This window comes from Caenorhabditis remanei, chromosome IV (assembly GCF_010183535.1).
Source record: "Caenorhabditis remanei strain PX506 chromosome IV, whole genome shotgun sequence".
Classification (NCBI taxonomy): domain Eukaryota; kingdom Metazoa; phylum Nematoda; class Chromadorea; order Rhabditida; family Rhabditidae; genus Caenorhabditis; species Caenorhabditis remanei.
Window position 1 is genome coordinate 4,830,877 of NC_071331.1, and position 18,097 is coordinate 4,848,973.

At 41.6% G+C, this 18,097-nt stretch overlaps 4 protein-coding genes across 4 annotated transcripts; all 4 read left to right on the forward strand.

Moving 5' to 3' along the window:
• Positions 1-1,215: 1,215 nt before the first annotated feature.
• On the forward strand, positions 1,216-4,236 carry GCK72_012449 (uncharacterized protein; the record flags this gene model as incomplete). The annotated part of the gene is made up of 5 exons (XM_053729125.1): positions 1,216-1,633; positions 1,679-2,251; positions 2,641-3,245; positions 3,546-4,130; positions 4,177-4,236. 5 exons carry the CDS (start codon positions 1,216-1,218, stop codon positions 4,234-4,236), a joined length of 2,241 nt encoding a protein of 746 aa, XP_053583897.1.
• Positions 4,237-6,435: 2,199 nt separating this feature from the next.
• On the forward strand, positions 6,436-9,971 carry GCK72_012450 (uncharacterized protein; the record flags this gene model as incomplete). Its single annotated transcript, XM_053729126.1, has 4 exons — positions 6,436-6,811; positions 6,856-7,592; positions 8,420-9,004; positions 9,858-9,971. The coding sequence occupies 4 exons, from the start codon at positions 6,436-6,438 to the stop codon at positions 9,969-9,971; spliced, it is 1,812 nt and encodes a 603-aa protein (XP_053583898.1).
• A 3,374-nt stretch (positions 9,972-13,345) lies between these two features.
• Positions 13,346-14,673, forward strand: GCK72_012451 (uncharacterized protein; the record flags this gene model as incomplete). The annotated part of the gene is made up of 3 exons (XM_053729127.1): positions 13,346-13,406; positions 13,541-13,689; positions 13,801-14,673. The coding sequence occupies 3 exons, from the start codon at positions 13,346-13,348 to the stop codon at positions 14,671-14,673; spliced, it is 1,083 nt and encodes a 360-aa protein (XP_053583899.1).
• Positions 14,674-14,976: 303 nt separating this feature from the next.
• On the forward strand, positions 14,977-17,224 carry GCK72_012452 (uncharacterized protein; the record flags this gene model as incomplete). Its single annotated transcript, XM_053729128.1, has 3 exons — positions 14,977-14,983; positions 15,089-15,697; positions 16,530-17,224. 3 exons carry the CDS (start codon positions 14,977-14,979, stop codon positions 17,222-17,224), a joined length of 1,311 nt encoding a protein of 436 aa, XP_053583900.1.
• Between the last annotated feature and the right edge of the window lie 873 nt (positions 17,225-18,097).

Genomic DNA, 18,097 nt, shown 5'->3' on the forward strand with positions numbered 1-18,097 from the left:
AACAGAATTGTCTCGAAACGAAAACATGATTTGCAGTTTTTTCAGACCTGCAAAGCTCGAAAATACGAAATTTGATCTTTTCAACTACGAGACCATTCCGCGAAATTCCCAATAAATTAGATGCGCCTTTAACACCATCTGGCAACTGTTTGTGTGTTGTGTGTCCTTACACACACCAACGCTCATCGACGCGCAGGGTGTACTCACACTCTCTCTTTCGTTCACTCGTTCTCCCCAATGACCTTTTTTCCTATTTTTTCGCTAAACGCGCATTTTCTTCTTTTTCTCTGTTGCTGTTTATACATTTTTCACTGTCAGTAATTTTACAATAATGATTCGATATAAAAAGCGGTTGAAGTGATTTTTTGAAACTCTTCAAATTGGCGTGAAACAGGAAAAAGTGTATTGCGCAGTTATTGATTTTTCGGTGTCTTGTTGTGTCATTGTCACGCTCTAAAGTTTTTTCGTTTTTTTCTTGGTTGTTATACATTTTCAAAGTCCTTCGGGTCCGGATCTTACAAATTTTCAAGGCCCGTTCCGGTCCGAAAATTTACCGATTTTTGATTTTTTTTTTTGCAAAAAAAGAAATTTCGTTAAACAAATTTTGGTTTTAATCAGAACGATGCTCGAAAATTCGGCCTAAAATCACTGAAAAACTAAAAAAACTGAATATTTAAGTTTTGGCGCCAAAATGTCTGACAGCTCTATCAATTTTTCGATCCGCATTCAAAATTTAAGCCTTGGGGAACATTAGTTGCCCTTTTTTCTGAATATCTGACCCCCCCCCCCCCCCTTATTATTGAGGTCCAGTTGAGCGCGTTTTCTCGTCCTCTCTTATTTACTTTGGCACACTTTCTGACAACTGCGCTCCACCGGAATCCTCTTGAGAAATGCCTTGCGTGTTTGCAAAAAACGTGTCGTGCTTATATTTCACCCACTTCGTTATCCCCTTTGTTGCTGTACTAATTTTACTGTTTCGCAGAGTTAATTATTTCTTATTCACATTTTACATGTACTGAATAGTGCTGTCTTTGAAAAAATGTACCGAAATTCAATTTTGACGCCTGATAGCACCCTCACGAGAAACGCACCAAGACTACGCTTGGCGCTTTTCTCAATACATTTCTCCTCTTGTGACCGTCAATATTCCATGTCTAGCCTTCTCCCCCTTTCCCTGTCAGCCTAACCATCAATCAATTTTTTTCAGTTTTGCCAATGCAACCGAACCGTCCCCCTGCAATGCCGCATTATCGCCAGGGACTACGACGAGCCGTTCCAATGAACACCGCTCCACCGAGACCTGGATACGACATATCGATTCTAAATGCCGCCAGTGCAAGACCAAATGAACTCATCTATCAAAGATTTCATGCTCCCGCAAGACCCCCAGGACCACCTCTGTGTATCACGTTGGATTCGGATGGAGAGGAAGTGGAGCCCGTAGCCAAGAAAGCACGACAAAGCACGGATGAAGTGATTTGCCTGGACTCCGACACGGATCAAGCCGACTCGGATTCAGATGACGTGATTTGTTTGTATTCGGACTCTGATGCTGGCTTGGAGTCAGATTCGGACGATGTGATACATGTTCAGACAATTACCTATTCGAGAGTGGGTGACAAGTCACGTGAAGGTAAGCGATATTAAGAAGCGTGGAAAGTTAACGTGTGGTTTTTAGACTTGAAAGTTGGAACCGATGCAGTCAAAGCTGAGCCAAAGCCAGAGCCCGCTGAAAATTCTGGAACAAGTCATCCCACAACACCACTGGCGTACAAATTTGAGACGGCTCAATCTGGGTTAGTGCAGGTAGCCGCAGTAATTGAGGATGAGAGCACCGATGTGCTGGAAGGTATACCAGAGTCTGAGCCGGAGCCCGAACCAGTGCCGGAATCAGAGCCCGTCGAGCATCCGGAATCTAGTCAAGAGGACACTCAAGACGATGCTCAAGCTATGCCAGTGCAGGTGGCAGCGGAAAATCCATCAGAAATGCTGGAGGTCGTGTTGGAGCAAGAGCCAGAGACCGTTGAGGAATCAGAATCTGAAGATCGACCAATCTTACCATCCCCGCAATCACCGGAGACTGGAGCACAGCAAGACAAGCCTACAACACTATCCACAGATGGGTCTAAGCCAGCAGATGAGTCGGAATCAGCACTATCTGGAAGCTTCTCAGAACATGGACGTCAGGACGATGAACTTGCTACACCAACTCCAGACGTATCCGCGAGGACAGATGATGAGCCAGACAGAGGTGAGATCACAAATACACGTACTAGCAAAACTTGCCGGCCCGTAAATCCCTTAAAACGCAATATTATGGGCTGAAAAATATACGAAAATATAGATCTCGGCGAGTTCACATCCGCCGTGACCTACTTCGTGCCGGATCGCTATCCGTTAACGTTCCGCGGACCAGGAAAAGTGTCAAAAACGCTAAAATGACCAAAAAAGCCATTCTAGCCTGCCCGCGGCACATTAACGACTAGCCATCCGGCCCGTAGCAGGTCACGGACATAGAACTCGTCGAGATCTACGTTTTGATATATTTTTCAGCTTGTGTTCTCAGTTACGCGCCGGCCTGTTTTGGCGCGGTTTGAAAAAACGCAAATACAGATTCATCTTCAATATACTATTTTCCAGATGTGTTAGTCGAAATTCACCATGAAATTTCATCACCAAATGCGTCAGCAATCTCCGAACTCGGACCAGCAGAGCAATCTGAATCTGAAAACAAGGAGAATCAAGGCGCCGACACATCTGACACTACTCCTCAGAGAATTCTACGCTCCCAAATATCAAAGACTTCTCCAAGCCAACCAGAGGTGAAAGAGAGCATTTATGCGAACAAGAAAATTCGAGAGGGCGCGGATTATCAAACCGTTATGCAACCACTCTTAGAAGATCATGAACCCCCAAGTGTTCACTACGACAAGGAGTGCGAGGAGAGGATTTGGTCTCCAAGAATCTTGGAGCCTCCCGAGATGGAGGATCTCTTCATCGAGCAGACTCGAGTTGTCTACTGGAAAGCCATCTGGCGTCAATTCAAGGGGCGGATTTTGTTCGAAGACGCTCTTCAGCACCTGATGGAGAATGACTATGATTTTGCGGCAAGCTTGGAAACTATTGATAGGTGTCTGGAGAAACGACCTAATTTGATGAAGCATCCGTGTATGGCGCAGGCGGCACGACTGGTGACGCATGGACTGAAGGAGACGGTATCGATGAGAAGGCTCCGGAAATTAGCGGTAAGTATCTGGGAGCTAGGAATCAGGGTTGAGCGGAAGGAGGAACGCGGAACGGAAAATTCTCAAAAATTCGGGCCTTTCTGAGGTTTTCCGGGCCTTTTGTCCTTTCCGGGCCTCTCCGGGCCTTCCCGGACTTTTTCGGGCTATCGATCCTTTTGGGGCTTTTCCTGGCCTTTGGGCTTTTCCGTGCCTTTGGGCTTTTCCGGGCCTTCTCAAGCTTTTCCGGCCCATCAGGCTTTTTGGGGCTTTTCCGGGAATTCCGCTTATCCCTGCTATGAAATCAAACTTAATTTTTTTCAGCTTTCCAACTTCCAACTCCCCGAAGTCCACGACTACAGCTTCAAGTTCCTCAATCTCTGCTTGTTCTCAAAGTTTTATGAATCCAAGTGTCTATGCGACGAAGCTCTCTGCAAACCAATGGACTTTGAGCCTCGATATGGATGCTCGAATTGCACCAAGCGACCGATTGAAGGCAATCCGTTGTGTCTGATCTGTCAGACTTATCAAGAACTTACTGGAGAGAAACGTCCCGCCAGAAACGTTTACTTTACGGATGAGGAGAAGGAGTTGATTGAGAAGTGGGGGCAGATGGAGGAGCAACGTCTCGGAAGGAATTTGACAAGAGAGGAGTTCGAGAAGCTTCTGGAGAAGGAGAAAGTTAAGAAATGGATGAAACTGGAGATCACAGAAGAGGAGAAGCTCATGCTGAACTTCCAGCATCCGAAAACTGCTGAGAGTTATTTGAGAATGAGCAACAAGGTGAAAGCAAAACATTTCGTGAAGTACTTGAAGCCATTCGTCCTTCCGTTGTTCCCGGCGTGCAAGTGTGACCAGTCGAAGGAGAGACAACTGATGATTGAGAAAGATCATCTCTTTGTTCCGGAGGTACGGGAGAAATTTTCTTAAAACTAAACGAAAATAATAATTTCAGATACCCAATGAGCCCGAATACATTCGTGAGGAGGAATTCAATCCGTGGGTCGATGGATAAATGTGCCAATCATCTCTCCATTATAATAGCTGTTGTGACTGGGTGTAATAATTGAAAGTTTCATATTTTTTATTTATACTGGTATTGATGTTTTATAAAAGTTACTGTGTTTAGCTGTTTCAGTTTGTTTATTTTGCAAGTTCCATAAATGATATTGCAATAGTCGTATCGCAGTGTCCGCTGAAATAAGTCAAAAAGTCAGATGTCACGGCTAGAAATTTGTGGAGACGTGGATTCTATAAAGATTAGGGAAAAACTGTCCTGGAAAGGGTTTGATGGACTTTGACCGGAGAAGAATTGACTAGCTGGAATTAGGGTGACGTCACTACTGGGTTAGGCTATCACATACTTGCAAATTTACGGCAAGGCCCGGCTTCAAAAAAAAAGGTACCTATTTTTTACCAAATTTTTTGAAATTTTACATTAAAAATTTCAATTTTTTGACGCATAACTATCTTTTGATTGAATTCTGAACTATAGTCAAAAATTCGACATTTTTGGTAAAAAATTCAAATTTTCGTTCAAATTTTTAGTTCAAATTTTTCAGCCGGGCCTCGGGCCGGGCCAGGCCGGCTTTGGAAATTCTCGTCACGGCCCGGCAGTTTTCAATTACAGCCCACTGTTTCAGAATTTCATGAAAAGTGCTAATAAATTTATCGACCTTTAGTAAATATTCAGTCTTGGACACTCTTATAATTTTTTCAGATGGCTTGAGGCTTCATACTATAATTTCGAAAAGTAAGACAGACTATGGTGCATTGTTCATATACCTATATTAACCTGAAATATCAGCGCAAAACGGTTTCTACAACCCACCGAAACTGGGAAAAAATTGTTTTGAAATCGAGAGACTTTTCTTAAAGAAGGACTCACATTAATTATTGCTCCAAACGCTACAATTCCCGTTCTCTCCTGACCCAAAAGGAGCTTTGGTGGAAGAGTTTTCCGCGCGGCCGTGAAGTCCTCTCGGACAAGATTTCTGTTCAATTCCTCGTTTTCTCACAATTTGGAAAATGAATATTTATTGGAAAAAATCGAGGAATCGAGAATTATATTTGCCCAAGGGCCACTTGGAAAAACTCTTCCACCTAGGCTCCTTTTGTGTCAGGAGAACAAGAATTGTAGCGTTAAAAACGATTTTTAGCAGATGCTCCAATAATGAAAGTTTCTAACATTTCTAGTTGTAAGAATTGTCTAAAGGATCGGAATTTGAAATAAAAAAATGACATCAGTCCTTCTTTAAGAGGATTGCGGTAGAGCGCACTTGTAATAATCGTGTTGCTCTAATGAAGGGGATTACTTCATTTTTCTAAATTTTACCATTTCACCAATTTTGTATAAAATTTACTATTTTCTTCATTTTATTGGACGTCCATTCTTCGAATTCATGAATATGATTATCCCGATATTTTTTCTTGGTGTTGATGAGAAGCAGCGTGATTAGTAAACTTAGATCAGCAAATAGAACATCCGAAAATTTTTTTTCCGTTCAATTTGAATGAGTTTCTGAAACCAAAAATACTTCTCTGGCAGGCAGTTGAAAATTATACCGGCATATAGTTTTTACGGTAATTTCTTTTCCTAGACCCACCAACTTCTAAATATGCGCGGCGCGACCGCCAACGCACAACGACGCTCATCGACGCAAACGTCTCACGCACAACACGCTTTTCTTCAGTCTCTGCACACTTTTTTATTTTTGTTTTTCGCTGTTTCATCTTCCGCTTTTCTACCTTTCGATTTTTTGTTTTCAGTAGTCTCAAATCATTTTTTTCTGTAAAACACGAAGAAATTTGGACGAAAATTGGAAATTATCGATTTTTCGCTGTTTTGTCTTCTTGATAAATTTTTGATTTTGATAGCAAATTTTAGTTGATCCCTTCAAGAAGATAAATTTTAATCTCTCTAATTTTTTTTTCAAATATCTCCGCCTGATAAATCGCTAGCGCCATTTTTCGTTCCGTTTTTTCTCGTTTTATTTCTCTGTTCGCCTTTGATGTCGCCGATACCTCCACCCGCGCGCTCCACCTTTCCACCACCTTTATCACCGCCCTCCACCTGAGATACTTTTGTAATGGTGTGGCCTAGTGGTTAAAGTTCCAGCTTTTGGTTCTGAGGGTCACGGGTTCGATTCTTTTTGGAGTGAAACTTTTTTTTCTTTTTTGTTTTCGATTAATAATTCTAATTTTCAGTATCAGAATGTCGCCAACCACCCCCCATCGACCCAGACGTCATGTTCAAATGTCAGATTTCGGTTCCGGGAAACCAAAACTACAATCGTCTCGAGGAAAGACACAATGTGAATACATCTCAGTGTCTTCGGATGAGGAGACAACGGAACCGCCACCGAAGAAGCATCGAATCGGCACTCCGCCCGTCGTTTGTCTATCGGATTCAGATGTGGATTCAGATGTGGAATCGATCATTATTCTGGATGATTCTGATGTGAATTCCGATGCGTCGATCATCTGTTTGGGCACAGATGACGGCTCAGATTCAGATGTGGAAGTCCGGCAAGTAATTTGGAATATCGATTTGACAGCGGATGACATGCCGGAAATTGTTGATTTAGAAGGTTCATTTTTATCTTGTTTTTCAATTCTAGGTTTTTTCTTTCAGATTCCGATGACGACGTTCAGCAGATGCCGATCGACGTCACGCCGGCACCGATTGAGAATTTAGAAAATTTAAAAGTGCGACCTGGAACACCGGAATCGGAATCGAGCAATAAGGAAAATTCTGAAATGATTGTGGAGCAGGTCTCAGAAACTAGGAAGACTTCAAAATCTGGTCCATCTCAAGGTGTCTATAGAAATCTCCGCGCCCGTCCATCCATCTCCATCTCTTCTGCAACAAAACCAAAAGCGCAATGTTCAAAGCGTAAATCCAAAAGATTGTCGCCACAAGCTCCGCCCCCTTCTGCATCTGGTGCACAAGAAGACGACTACGCGATTGGTGACGAGTACCAAGCCAAAATTCCACTACTTCTGGATACGGATCCAAATGACGATTATGGAGATGACAATGAGTATGAAGAGGAGATATGGACACCAAAAAGATTTGAGATTAAGGATTCTGAGAAGATAAAAGAGATTGAAGACTCATTCAATGGGCAGATCAGAAGTGTCTACTGGCTGGTCATCTGGCGTCAATTCAAGGGACGGATTCTGTTCGAGGATGCACTTCAGAATCTCAAAAAACATGGATACGATTTTGCGGCGAGTCTGCAGACGATTGATCAGGTTCTGAAGAAACGACCGAATTTGATGAAGCATCCGTGTATGGGGCAGGCGACACGAATGGCGAAGCATGGATTGAATGAGATGGTGACGATGAGAGAGTTGCAGAAGACTTTGGTTAGTCAGGTTTTTAAGGGGGATTGGTTAAGACAGTCCTGTCCTAGGATCCGCCAACTCAGCCATCGCGATATTTCGGCACGAACTCGGACTCAGTCAAAACGAATGCTACAGTAGTATTTTGCGGTTCGTTTCTCGTTTCGAATGTGTCCGAGTGACGCCATTTTCATGCCGAAATATCGCTATGACCGAATTGACGGATCCTAGGCCAGGACCATCTTTTATACAGATCTCGATAATAGAGAAAGGTTTGAAACTTTAGGAAAAAAAGTATTCTGTACTCTAACGGGTTTCAGTAGAAAATGACAAACTTTGAAAGTTTGTCACGCTATAACTGATTCCCCAATAATTACAATTTTTATAGGAATTATAGATCACATCTAGAGCTTCATTTTTGTAGTTGACACCTTTTTTATGCGAGCACTTCCTAGAAAGTTATAGTTCATCAAAGTAATGTTCATCAAAGTAACATATCGCTCCAATTGCTACAATTCCCGTTCTCCAGACTCAAAAGGAACCCTTGTGGAAGTGTTTTCCCACGCGGCCGTGTAGTCCTCTCGGACAAGATTTTTGGCTCAATTCCTTGTTTTCTCATTTTTCCAATAAATTCTGGTGTTTTTTCGATTATCGAGAAAAATTTCTCGAAAAAAAATGAGAAAACGAAGAATTGAACAGAAATTTTGTCCGAGAGGACTACACAAAAAACTCTTCCACGAAGGCTCAGGAGAACGGGAATTGTAATGTTTCGAGCGAGCAGCCGTAATGAAATTTTCTTGGAATTGTCTGAAGTATCGGAATCTAGAATTAAAAAATATAATTTTTTTCAGCTCCCCAACTTCCATCTCTCTGAAGTCCACCACTACCGATACCAGTTCGTCCGATTCTTCATGTTCCAACACTACTGGGACCGCCCGTGTCTTTGCAAGGACGCTCTCTGCAAGCCGATGGACTTCGAGCCCCGATTCGGATGCTCAAATTGTGCGAAAGATTGGAGACATTTCGAAAAAGGAGATCCGATGTGTCTGATCTGTCAGACGTATAAAAATCTGACTGGAGAGATGAGACCTGTTAAGGATACGTACTTTACGAAGGAGGAGAAGGAGTTGATTGTGAGATGGAATGAGATGCAAATGGACGCGGGGAAGGTTCTCAAAAGAGAAGAATTCGAGAAATTGATTGAAGAGGAGAAGGTCAAAAGATGGATGAATCTGGAGATCACTGAAGAGGAGAAGCTTATGATGAACTTCCAAGATCCCAAAAATGTAGAACGGTATTCCAAAATAGCGGCGAAAGGAGAATATTTGGTGTCCAAGTTGAAGCCGTTCGTCCTACCGTTGTTCCAGGCGTGTAAGTGTGACGAGTCGGAGGAAAGCAAACGGATGATTGAGAAAGAGAATCTTATTGTTCCAAAGGTAAACTTCTTTTTTTAAGGTGTACTGATTTTTTCATAGAATAATGTACATTACCGGTCAAAAGGTTGTAAACTTTGGCCGTTTTTAATTGAAATTGCTCAACTTTAAGAGTGTGTCATGGTCATGCCGATTTTCCCATCAAACCCATTTTTAAGATTTTTAATGCACACAGATCAAAAGTAGAACTCGATTTTTGTAGTTGGCAACTTTTTTGTACGAGCACTTTCTAGCAAGTTACGTATCGACAAAAATTTTATCGTGAAAAGTGTAAAATAGAGCGACTTTTGGGCTGTCGTCTTAAAATGACCTTTAGGGAGTGCCCGTACAAAAAAGTTGTCAATTGAAAAAATAAAACCCTAATTTTGATATGTATAACTCATTAAACATCTTATTGATGAGACAATCAGTTGGATAATTTAATTTGAAAACTTCCACTGTATGTGTTTCCTCGAGTTCATTTTCATATCGAAACAATTTTTTATTCGGTCTGAAACCCGTTGAGATGGATCGCAGAAGACTTCGGTCATTCCGCTGGCCTAGAAATTCGACTTCGGCCATGTCGGTTTTTTAGGTTTTCGTCATTTTTCTACCAAATTTTTAGTGTTCCTTTCAATTTTGGTAGTTTTCTATAAAACTCATTTAGAAAAAACCACAAAAATAGCAACAACAAAAAAATTGAAAAAGTGAACATGGCCGAAGTCGAATTTCTAGGCCACCGAAATGCCAAAACTCATCTGCGATCGCTCTCAGCCGGTTTCAGACTGAATAAAAAACTCACAGACACACATAAATTATTCTATGAAAAAATCAGTTAAAATTCACCTCAAAAAAATATTTCCCTTCATTTTTCCAGATCCAGAATCCTGTGTATGTATTCAAATTCGAGAAGAAGTTCAACCCGTGGGTCGATGAGGAGATGTATAAGAAGAGACGAAAGACAACAAACCGAAGAAATCGTAGAAAGTGACTTTACTGTACTATGAGCGATTTTTTTATCCCTTTTTTCTGTATTTTAGCTTTAAGAGTTGATTTTCTAAATTAAAAGTTTTGAACCTTTTTTCTGTTGAAAACCCCAGATTGTGAATACGTATTATATAAACAGAATCTCTTTTTTCATCGAAACCCATTTTTCTACTTCACACATGTGTAGAAAGTTCACTGAAGTACTCTGTTAAATTGAATAGAAAATATCGCATCAATCTCTCAACCGAGCCTAAAAATACTTGTGGATTTCTGAAAACCAAAAGGACTCAATGTGAACTGGAGAAAAAAAATTGATTATCAAATATCGGAACAGTGAGTTTTACGCGAAATATTGGATATCGGAACTGTTTCAAAATGTGGTCAAATTTCATAGTCAGTGTGTTGGAAGTTTGTCATTACGTACTATTCAGTTACAACATCGTTAGTAAGGACATTTCGAAGTTTTAAACAATTTTTGCGACCTTTTTTTTTATTATTTTTGTTTTTGCACCAAATTCTCAATTACGGAAATCGTAGTGTGATAGGAAAGGAAAAGGTAAACGGCACTACGTTTGACGCAAAAAAGCCATAAACATAATACTAAAGAAACAGTGAAAAAGAAAAAGTCAGAATTTGAAGAACTTACAGTTTCAATATATTAATTTTACAGCGAATTTGTGTTCTGGTCGCTTCTTCCGTGTCTATGTGAAGGCAAATCCAAAAATGATTTTTTCTTCTACAGAATACGTGTTCCTTATTCTTATCAACTATTTACTTCCTGCTAACTCATAAAAACTGCAAAAGAAGCCGAAGGACAAAAAAACTTTACAATAATGGTGGCGAGAAAAAAAGAATTTGAAAGCCTCCAATGATTTAATATAGTTAGCGTTAGCCAGTCCGATCAAGGTGATTTTTCATTTCCCTTTCCCCATTTCTCTCGTCTTTTTCCCGCGACCCATTTTTCTACTTTCCTCCCCCCTTCCCCTCTAGACAGGTAAAGATCTAAACAGGTAGATTGGTTGATGAGAACAGAAGTAGAAATACCTGAAAAGAAAATAAGTGGTTGTAAAGGGAAGAAGAAGTTGAGAAAAGTATTCTTCCGTGTTACTACAAGATGGGAACCAAATCTTAATTGGTATAAAAGGAAAGCGGGGAGAGAGGTTAAGGTATCAGTTTTTACTTTTTCTTTTCAATTTTAACCAGTCGGTTCACGTCGCCTTACGGCGACTAAACCTCCTTCTCAACACCACCCAACTGGGTGTTACAGTGAATCGTAATTAATCCGGAAACGGACGGCACGTTTGGAATCCTCTGTTTTTCTTAACCTGACGATAACAAAAAATATTTCACGTCGTATCTTTTTATGAGGGGGGTCATTTCGAAAACAGATGACACGGTTGGGATTCTCTATTTTCTGAAACCTATGATACCAAAAAATCTTACATGTCCCCACATGGGTTTGAACCACCTAACTACAGTTAACGTTGCATAACTTGAAAGATAGGATGCAGCCACGCATCGACCTTCATAATTTGAAAATCGTATTTAGCTTTGAAATATAGCTCCTCGCAATGTGGACAAACTTGATCCATGTAGTTAGAATTTTGTTGCGCATCAGTAGCAATTACTCCAAGAAAAGCTCCCTGACGTGTCGAAATCCGGACTCGATGTAGTCTGCTCACCTTTTTTGCTTGAGTTACAGATGCTCTGATGGTGTTGGCTCCCATTCTTCTTACCGTCACATCATCGGCTCTTCTGATCGTCTTATAGCTGCCCGGGAAATCATTGAAGCCCGTCTAGATCTAGTTTGATCTTCGGACTCATTTTTCTTGCTGATTTCCATTCGTACAGTATTGGTTCTGTTATTGCTCGACTTCTCAGTGTCAGACTGTAGGGATCGTCGGACTGATGTATCATCCTGCCATGATTATCAGCCTCAAAGATATTAAAGATCCTGACTATCTTGGATGCCGGATAGCAGTCCCCTCGATTCCGTCTATTACGCTCACATCTTAATCCGAGCTCTCGTCTCTTTTTGCCGACAGGTCAACAACTTTGCTATGGAATCCTGACAATCTCTGTTCCAGATAGCTCCACCGGACGTTTTCTTTTTGTCGTTCTTTTTCACCGACCTCTGTGTCCTGAGTTGAGTGACCTCAATCCCATCAATTTCTCAGAGCTCCACGTTACCATCCGATTCTGAGCGATGGACTACACGTTCATCTATTTCTTTTTCTGTACCCATCTGACTCAGACCATTCGACTTGGTAGGCGGAGGAACAGCTTTCGAGATAGAGGTGGTAACACCGGGAACAGGAGAAACTGCACCATAATCCTCCAGTGAATTATCAGCGGGAACAGTAAAAATTATATTATAGACGGTTTGAAGAACGGGTTTTACGTGACCCGATGTCTGGACTTCACGCAATTTCCGCTCGTCGCTATACTTTACAAATAGGCGGAGCAAAAACAGTGATAAGAAGAAGGGAAATGGCAGCCAAAATGGATATCAATACTTTCTTTTTAAATTTGAGCCCACATCTTCCTTTAGGTGTGTCCAGAAAACTGCCCTACCTTTTTGTGATATCGATCAATCTGGAAGCAAACGAAACATTTTTAATCCTCGGTTTTTCTAAATCCGATGATAACAAAAAATCTTTCTCGAAGTCTTTTTTTAGAAAGCGACCCGTATTTATTCGTGATGAATTATGTATTATATTTTTTCTGTGCAAGGGAAGCTCACACCACCCTTACGCCCACTCCCATTTCAACGCTGCGTTTAATTTTTGAATGAAAATAGGGGTGGTCGCCGCAAGGGGGGAGCGAGCTTTCTTTGCACAGAAAAAAAATTGAATTCATAATAGATTTCACTGGAAACAAACGACACGTTTGGAAACCTCTATTTCTATCAGCAAAATATATCAACGAATCTATCAACAAAAAAAATTCAAAACAACTTATGTCTCCCGGGGATCGAACTAAAACTAACTGTAGTCAACGACGCATAACTTGCCAGATCGGACGCGGCAACACGTCGACCATTACCACGCGGCGACGGAAGCCAGAGCGAGGAAAGAAGAGACGAAGCTTTGCCGACCGTCTCTCCCCCTTTTTTCCGCAGTCGATTCCCACATGCTTTATCAGTGTTTTTGTCTCAGAAGACGTCATTTTGTGAATTTTGAAAAAAGAAAAAGACGGGCATCGAGTGGTGAAAATTTCTGATCTTTTGGTCCAAATTTCAAGAAAATCGGTTCAGTAGGAAGGGCGGTAGGATCGGCGAACCACAGACAAACATACAGAATCTGGTGTTTGTTAATAGTAAAGATAATCTTTTTTTCTGCGTTCACCAAAAGCGAAACTTTTAAAGAGAACCTGAAAATGGAGGATCCAAAGAAGGTGGCCGCCGAGACCGAGAATTATCGCAAGATTGCCTTTGCAGGTAATCTGGGGTGCCTGTGGCGCATTTTCATGAAACTTTCTGTTACGAGTCTTCAACTTATGATTTTCACATCAATTTGCCTGGTTTCACAAGAATCACTGAATTTTTGAAACCAAGAATTTCAATTTTCTCAGGTATCGCAATCTCGACCGTCGCCACTTTGACCGCCATCTTGGCTGTCCCAATGTTGTACAACTACATGCAACATGTTCAATCTTCCCTTCAAACTGAGGTTGACTTCTGCCAACATAGAACTGATGGTCTTTGGGATGAGTATAAGAATGTGAGTTGAGTTTTGTGATTTTTGAAAATCACACTTTCGGTACTGTTTCAATTTTCTTATCTTCGTTTGAAATTCGCCCTGATTCATTATCAGATCAGTGAATTTTTTCAGTTCCAAACCCTCCACGGAGTCAACGAACGTATCCGTCGTGCCGCACGTCGCCATACCGGAGAGGTGACTCGCTCGAAGAAGATTCGTCGTCAGAATGAAGACGAGGAAGTTGAGATTATCTATGTGGATGAGGAAGGAAATGAGGTGGAGGATCAGACACCAACTGCTGCTCTAACCGGTGCTCCAGCTCCAGTTGCCCAAGCTCAAGTACCAGCATCTTCTTTCGCCGCTGCTCCACCTGCTCACAGATCACCAGCCTCATTCGCTTCATCATCTGGATCCTGCTGCTCATGCGGAGTTGGACCAGCTGGACCACCAGGACAGCCAGGACAAGACGGAGCACCAGGAAATGATGGAAACCCAGGAGCACCAGGACATCCAGGACAAGACGCTGCTGATGATTCTCATGCTTTTGCCGACTCTTTCTGCTTCGATTGCCCAGCTGGACCACCCGGACCATCCGGTGCACCAGGACAAAAGGGACCATCAGGAGCACCAGGAGCTCCAGGACAATCCGGCGGAGCTGCTCGTCCAGGACCACCAGGACCAGCTGGACCACCAGGACCATCAGGAAACCCTGGATCCAACGGAAACGCAGGAGCACCAGGAGCTCCAGGACAACTCGTCGATGTTCCAGGAACTCCAGGACCAGCTGGACCACCAGGACCACCAGGACCAGCGGGTGCACCAGGACAACCAGGACAATCAGGTGGAGCCTCTCAACCAGGACAGCCAGGACCACAAGGAGATGCAGGAGCACCGGGACAACCAGGAGCTCCAGGGCAACCAGGTCAACCAGGACAAGATGGAGACAGTGGATCCGAGGGAGCTTGTGATCATTGTCCACCACCAAGAACTGCTCCAGGATACTAAATTGTAGTTTGTAGTCTGCTTTTCAAATCTCAAATTGTCTTTCTCTGTCATGACATTGGTTAATGTTTGTATTAAGTGATTTTTCTCAAGTATTCTGTAATTTTTTTTCAAAAGATTTTGAAAGTTTTTTCTTATTTTTCACAAATGTCATTTCCAACGTGAAATAAGTAATTTTTACAAAAATTTTTAGCCTATGAAATTAGACACGTGGTCACATTATTTTTTTATTTTTCTTATCTTGATCAATAATCTTTTCCCATCAATTCAGTTTGTTTTTTCACAATTTTGGATTTGCGAATCGTCATGAGAGGTGAGTTAAGAATTTCGGCTCTGCGACGTTTTGCAACTGAAGTTGCGGAATGTCGTGGAGCCATGATATTATGATGACTTCCTCAACAACATGAATCTTTTCCAGCGATCCTCGCATGCATACTGCTCGCCGGAGTGTTATGTCAAGAGCCACCACTCCTGAGACCTCCAATTCTCGACCGGATGAGTTCTAACGGAGCCACACCACTGGAGAAGAAACAAGTGTTCACTCAACTCAAGAATATCATCAATTCAGCCCAGCTTCCTTGGTATAAGGCAAATCTGCATAAAGTAGTCAAGGACAACGCAGCATATAAATATTCTGTAGATGTCGGAGGCGATGTTGGTGCAAAAGCACTCGAAGAGCTGAAGGAAATTCGCACAAAATCAGAAAATCCGCAGAATGTGTTGGATTTTTTGGAGATATGCATGGAATTCATGAATAAGAATACGATTCCCGACACTTCGAAGTGGTGGTTCTTCAATGAAGCAACGATACTTATGGACAGAGGTTACAAACTAGAAGAGTTCAAGGATTTTTTGATTCGTGGAGATTGGATTCTACCGGTGAATGTGTTGGAGGCATTGGAGATCCTGTACAGAACTCCGACTAGAGTTCTTCAACCATATGAAATTCCAAAGATTCCTTCCGAGATAGTCAAGAATGTACATGTGGCACCGACTGATCCAATTGTCGGACCAATCACGTTGTCAAGTGAGTGGAATGAATTAGGAGCTTAAAGGTGGACTAAACTCAAATCTGATATTTTCATATAATAATGTATGAGTACCTGTGAGTTCATTTTCATATCGAAAGAATTTCAAAAATCGGTCTGAAACCCGCTGAAAGCGATCGCCGGTGAGTTTGGGCATTTCGCTGGCCGGTGAAAATTGGCGTTATGGCCCAGAAATTCGACTTCGGTCGTATGTTCATTTGTTCATTTCCGTGAATTCATTATCATATCGAAAGACTTTTTTGTATTCGGTCCAAACCCCGCTGAGAACGAGCGGCACAAAGTTTGGGCATTTCTGTGGCCGTGGAACATTCTAGAACTTTTTTCGAAAATATTGATTTTTCAGGTTTTCATCGGTTTTTTCCATACTCGCAAACCGGGCCGGCGCGTAACTTGCGTTAAACTCAATATTATGGGCTGAAAAACATACCAAAATGTAGATCTCGACGAGTTCTATGTCCGTGACATACTACGGACCGGATTGATATTCGTTAATGTGCCGTGGGCCGGGCAAGAATGGCTTTTTTGGCCATTTTCGCGTTTTTTGGCAAAAATGAGCGAAAATACCGAAAAAATTTGAAAAATCAACATGGTCGAAGTCGAATTTCTAGGCCACCGAAATGCCCAAACTCACCGGCGATCGCTTTCGGCGGGTTTCAGACCGATTAAAAAAATCCTATCGATATGAAAATGAACTCACAGGTACTCATACATTATTCTATGAAAAAATTAGAGTTGAGTTCAGTCCACCTTTAAGGACTTTAGCAGCTTTCAGTATTTTGTATTACCAGAAGATTCTAAAGATTGTTCCAGGCTATGAAAAATTGAATAAGGATTGGGAAGCGGAACCATTCATACGAACCGAGTCGATGTTTCACATTTTGAAAGATTATGGGAGTATCGATTATGTAAATCGCTACTTGCGTTTTCTGAAAGAAATGATCAAAGCAAAAACTTCTGGAGACTTTCGAAGGATTTTCTTGGTTGTTAGAGACTTGAAAAGATATGGGAAGGATCAATATCTGAAAGACTTATTTGATCTTCGAGAACATGAAACCAGTATCAAATTGATGGAAGAAGTGGTCAACGCGTATTATTTGAACAACGGACGGGATATCGATCCTCTTCAAAATGTGTTGCGTGGCCGTCATTCCGAATCGCTTCTTCACTTCATTGATTTACTCAAAATAACACCTAAAGACCGTGTCTACGGGCAGTCCGGTCTAATGGAATCGTTGAGAAACGTCGCCAGAATGAGTTTGCAATTGAACGACGCACAATTCTCTATGATGAAAAAGTTTCTTGTGACGGCATTGAGTTTCAATGAACAGGTCTTAAGAGATCTGGTATACGTTTTTGATAGTCCAAGGGAGATTTGTGAAGAAATTTGGGTCCCGATCGAGTCGGACACAAAGAAAAAAATTAAAGAGCTAGTTGAAGAATTGCGTCTACATTTCAAAGTCTCTTTCTGTGTTACTCGCTGGAGAATCGAAGAAAACACCTATTGAATGATGAAATAAATGTTGTAAAACTCTTTGTTCTTTCTTCTAGAAGCATAAAAATTAATTCAATCAACTGTGCCTGCAAAGATTTTAAGCAAAAGAGTTAGCGGAATCTCGTACATCACGGGGTAATAATAAGGAACCTCGCAAAAACGCGCTCTACTGGCTAAACGAGATGGGCGCGTGTGGTTTTCAGCCGCGTCGCGACGGGCTGTATTGGACGCAATGATAAAGCTCTTTTCTCCACTAAAAACACAATAAAATGTGTGTCTTTCATTATTTTTATACTTGTCATTTGACGGGCCGGGTCAAGGAAAAATTTTGCCTACTGTGTAGAACTAATAAAAATCATCAATTCAGTCGAATTTTCGCAGAAAATGCCCCAAAAAAGACTTTTTCAAAAATTACTGTTGAAAAAACATGTTTTTCGAAAAAAGTCGCTTCACCCGGGCCGACCGGGTTGACCGGGCCGGGCCGGGCCGGTGAAAATTTGAAAATCGGCCCGGCCCGTGACAAGTATGATTATTTTGAATGTATAGACACTAACACATGCAACAAGGATAAAAAATGTTTAAGATGAAAACTTTGTGAATACTTTCAATTGGTGACATTTACAACAAAACACTTTTTTCACGTCGCTTGAAGTAATGGAGCCGGAAGCAGACGACACGTTCAGAATCTTCCATTTTTTCCGAATCTGATGATACCAAAAAATTTTCCCGTTGTTGAGGTAAAGTTGCGCATCATGATTCCAGCTACTGACGAAAAGTCAAAGCGTAGAGGATGACATCTGAAAATGTTTTTCATGAAACTACCGGAAACTGTCTAAACGGATGTATTACGGGGGAAAAGTAATCTGAAAAGTTCGCCTTGAGCTAG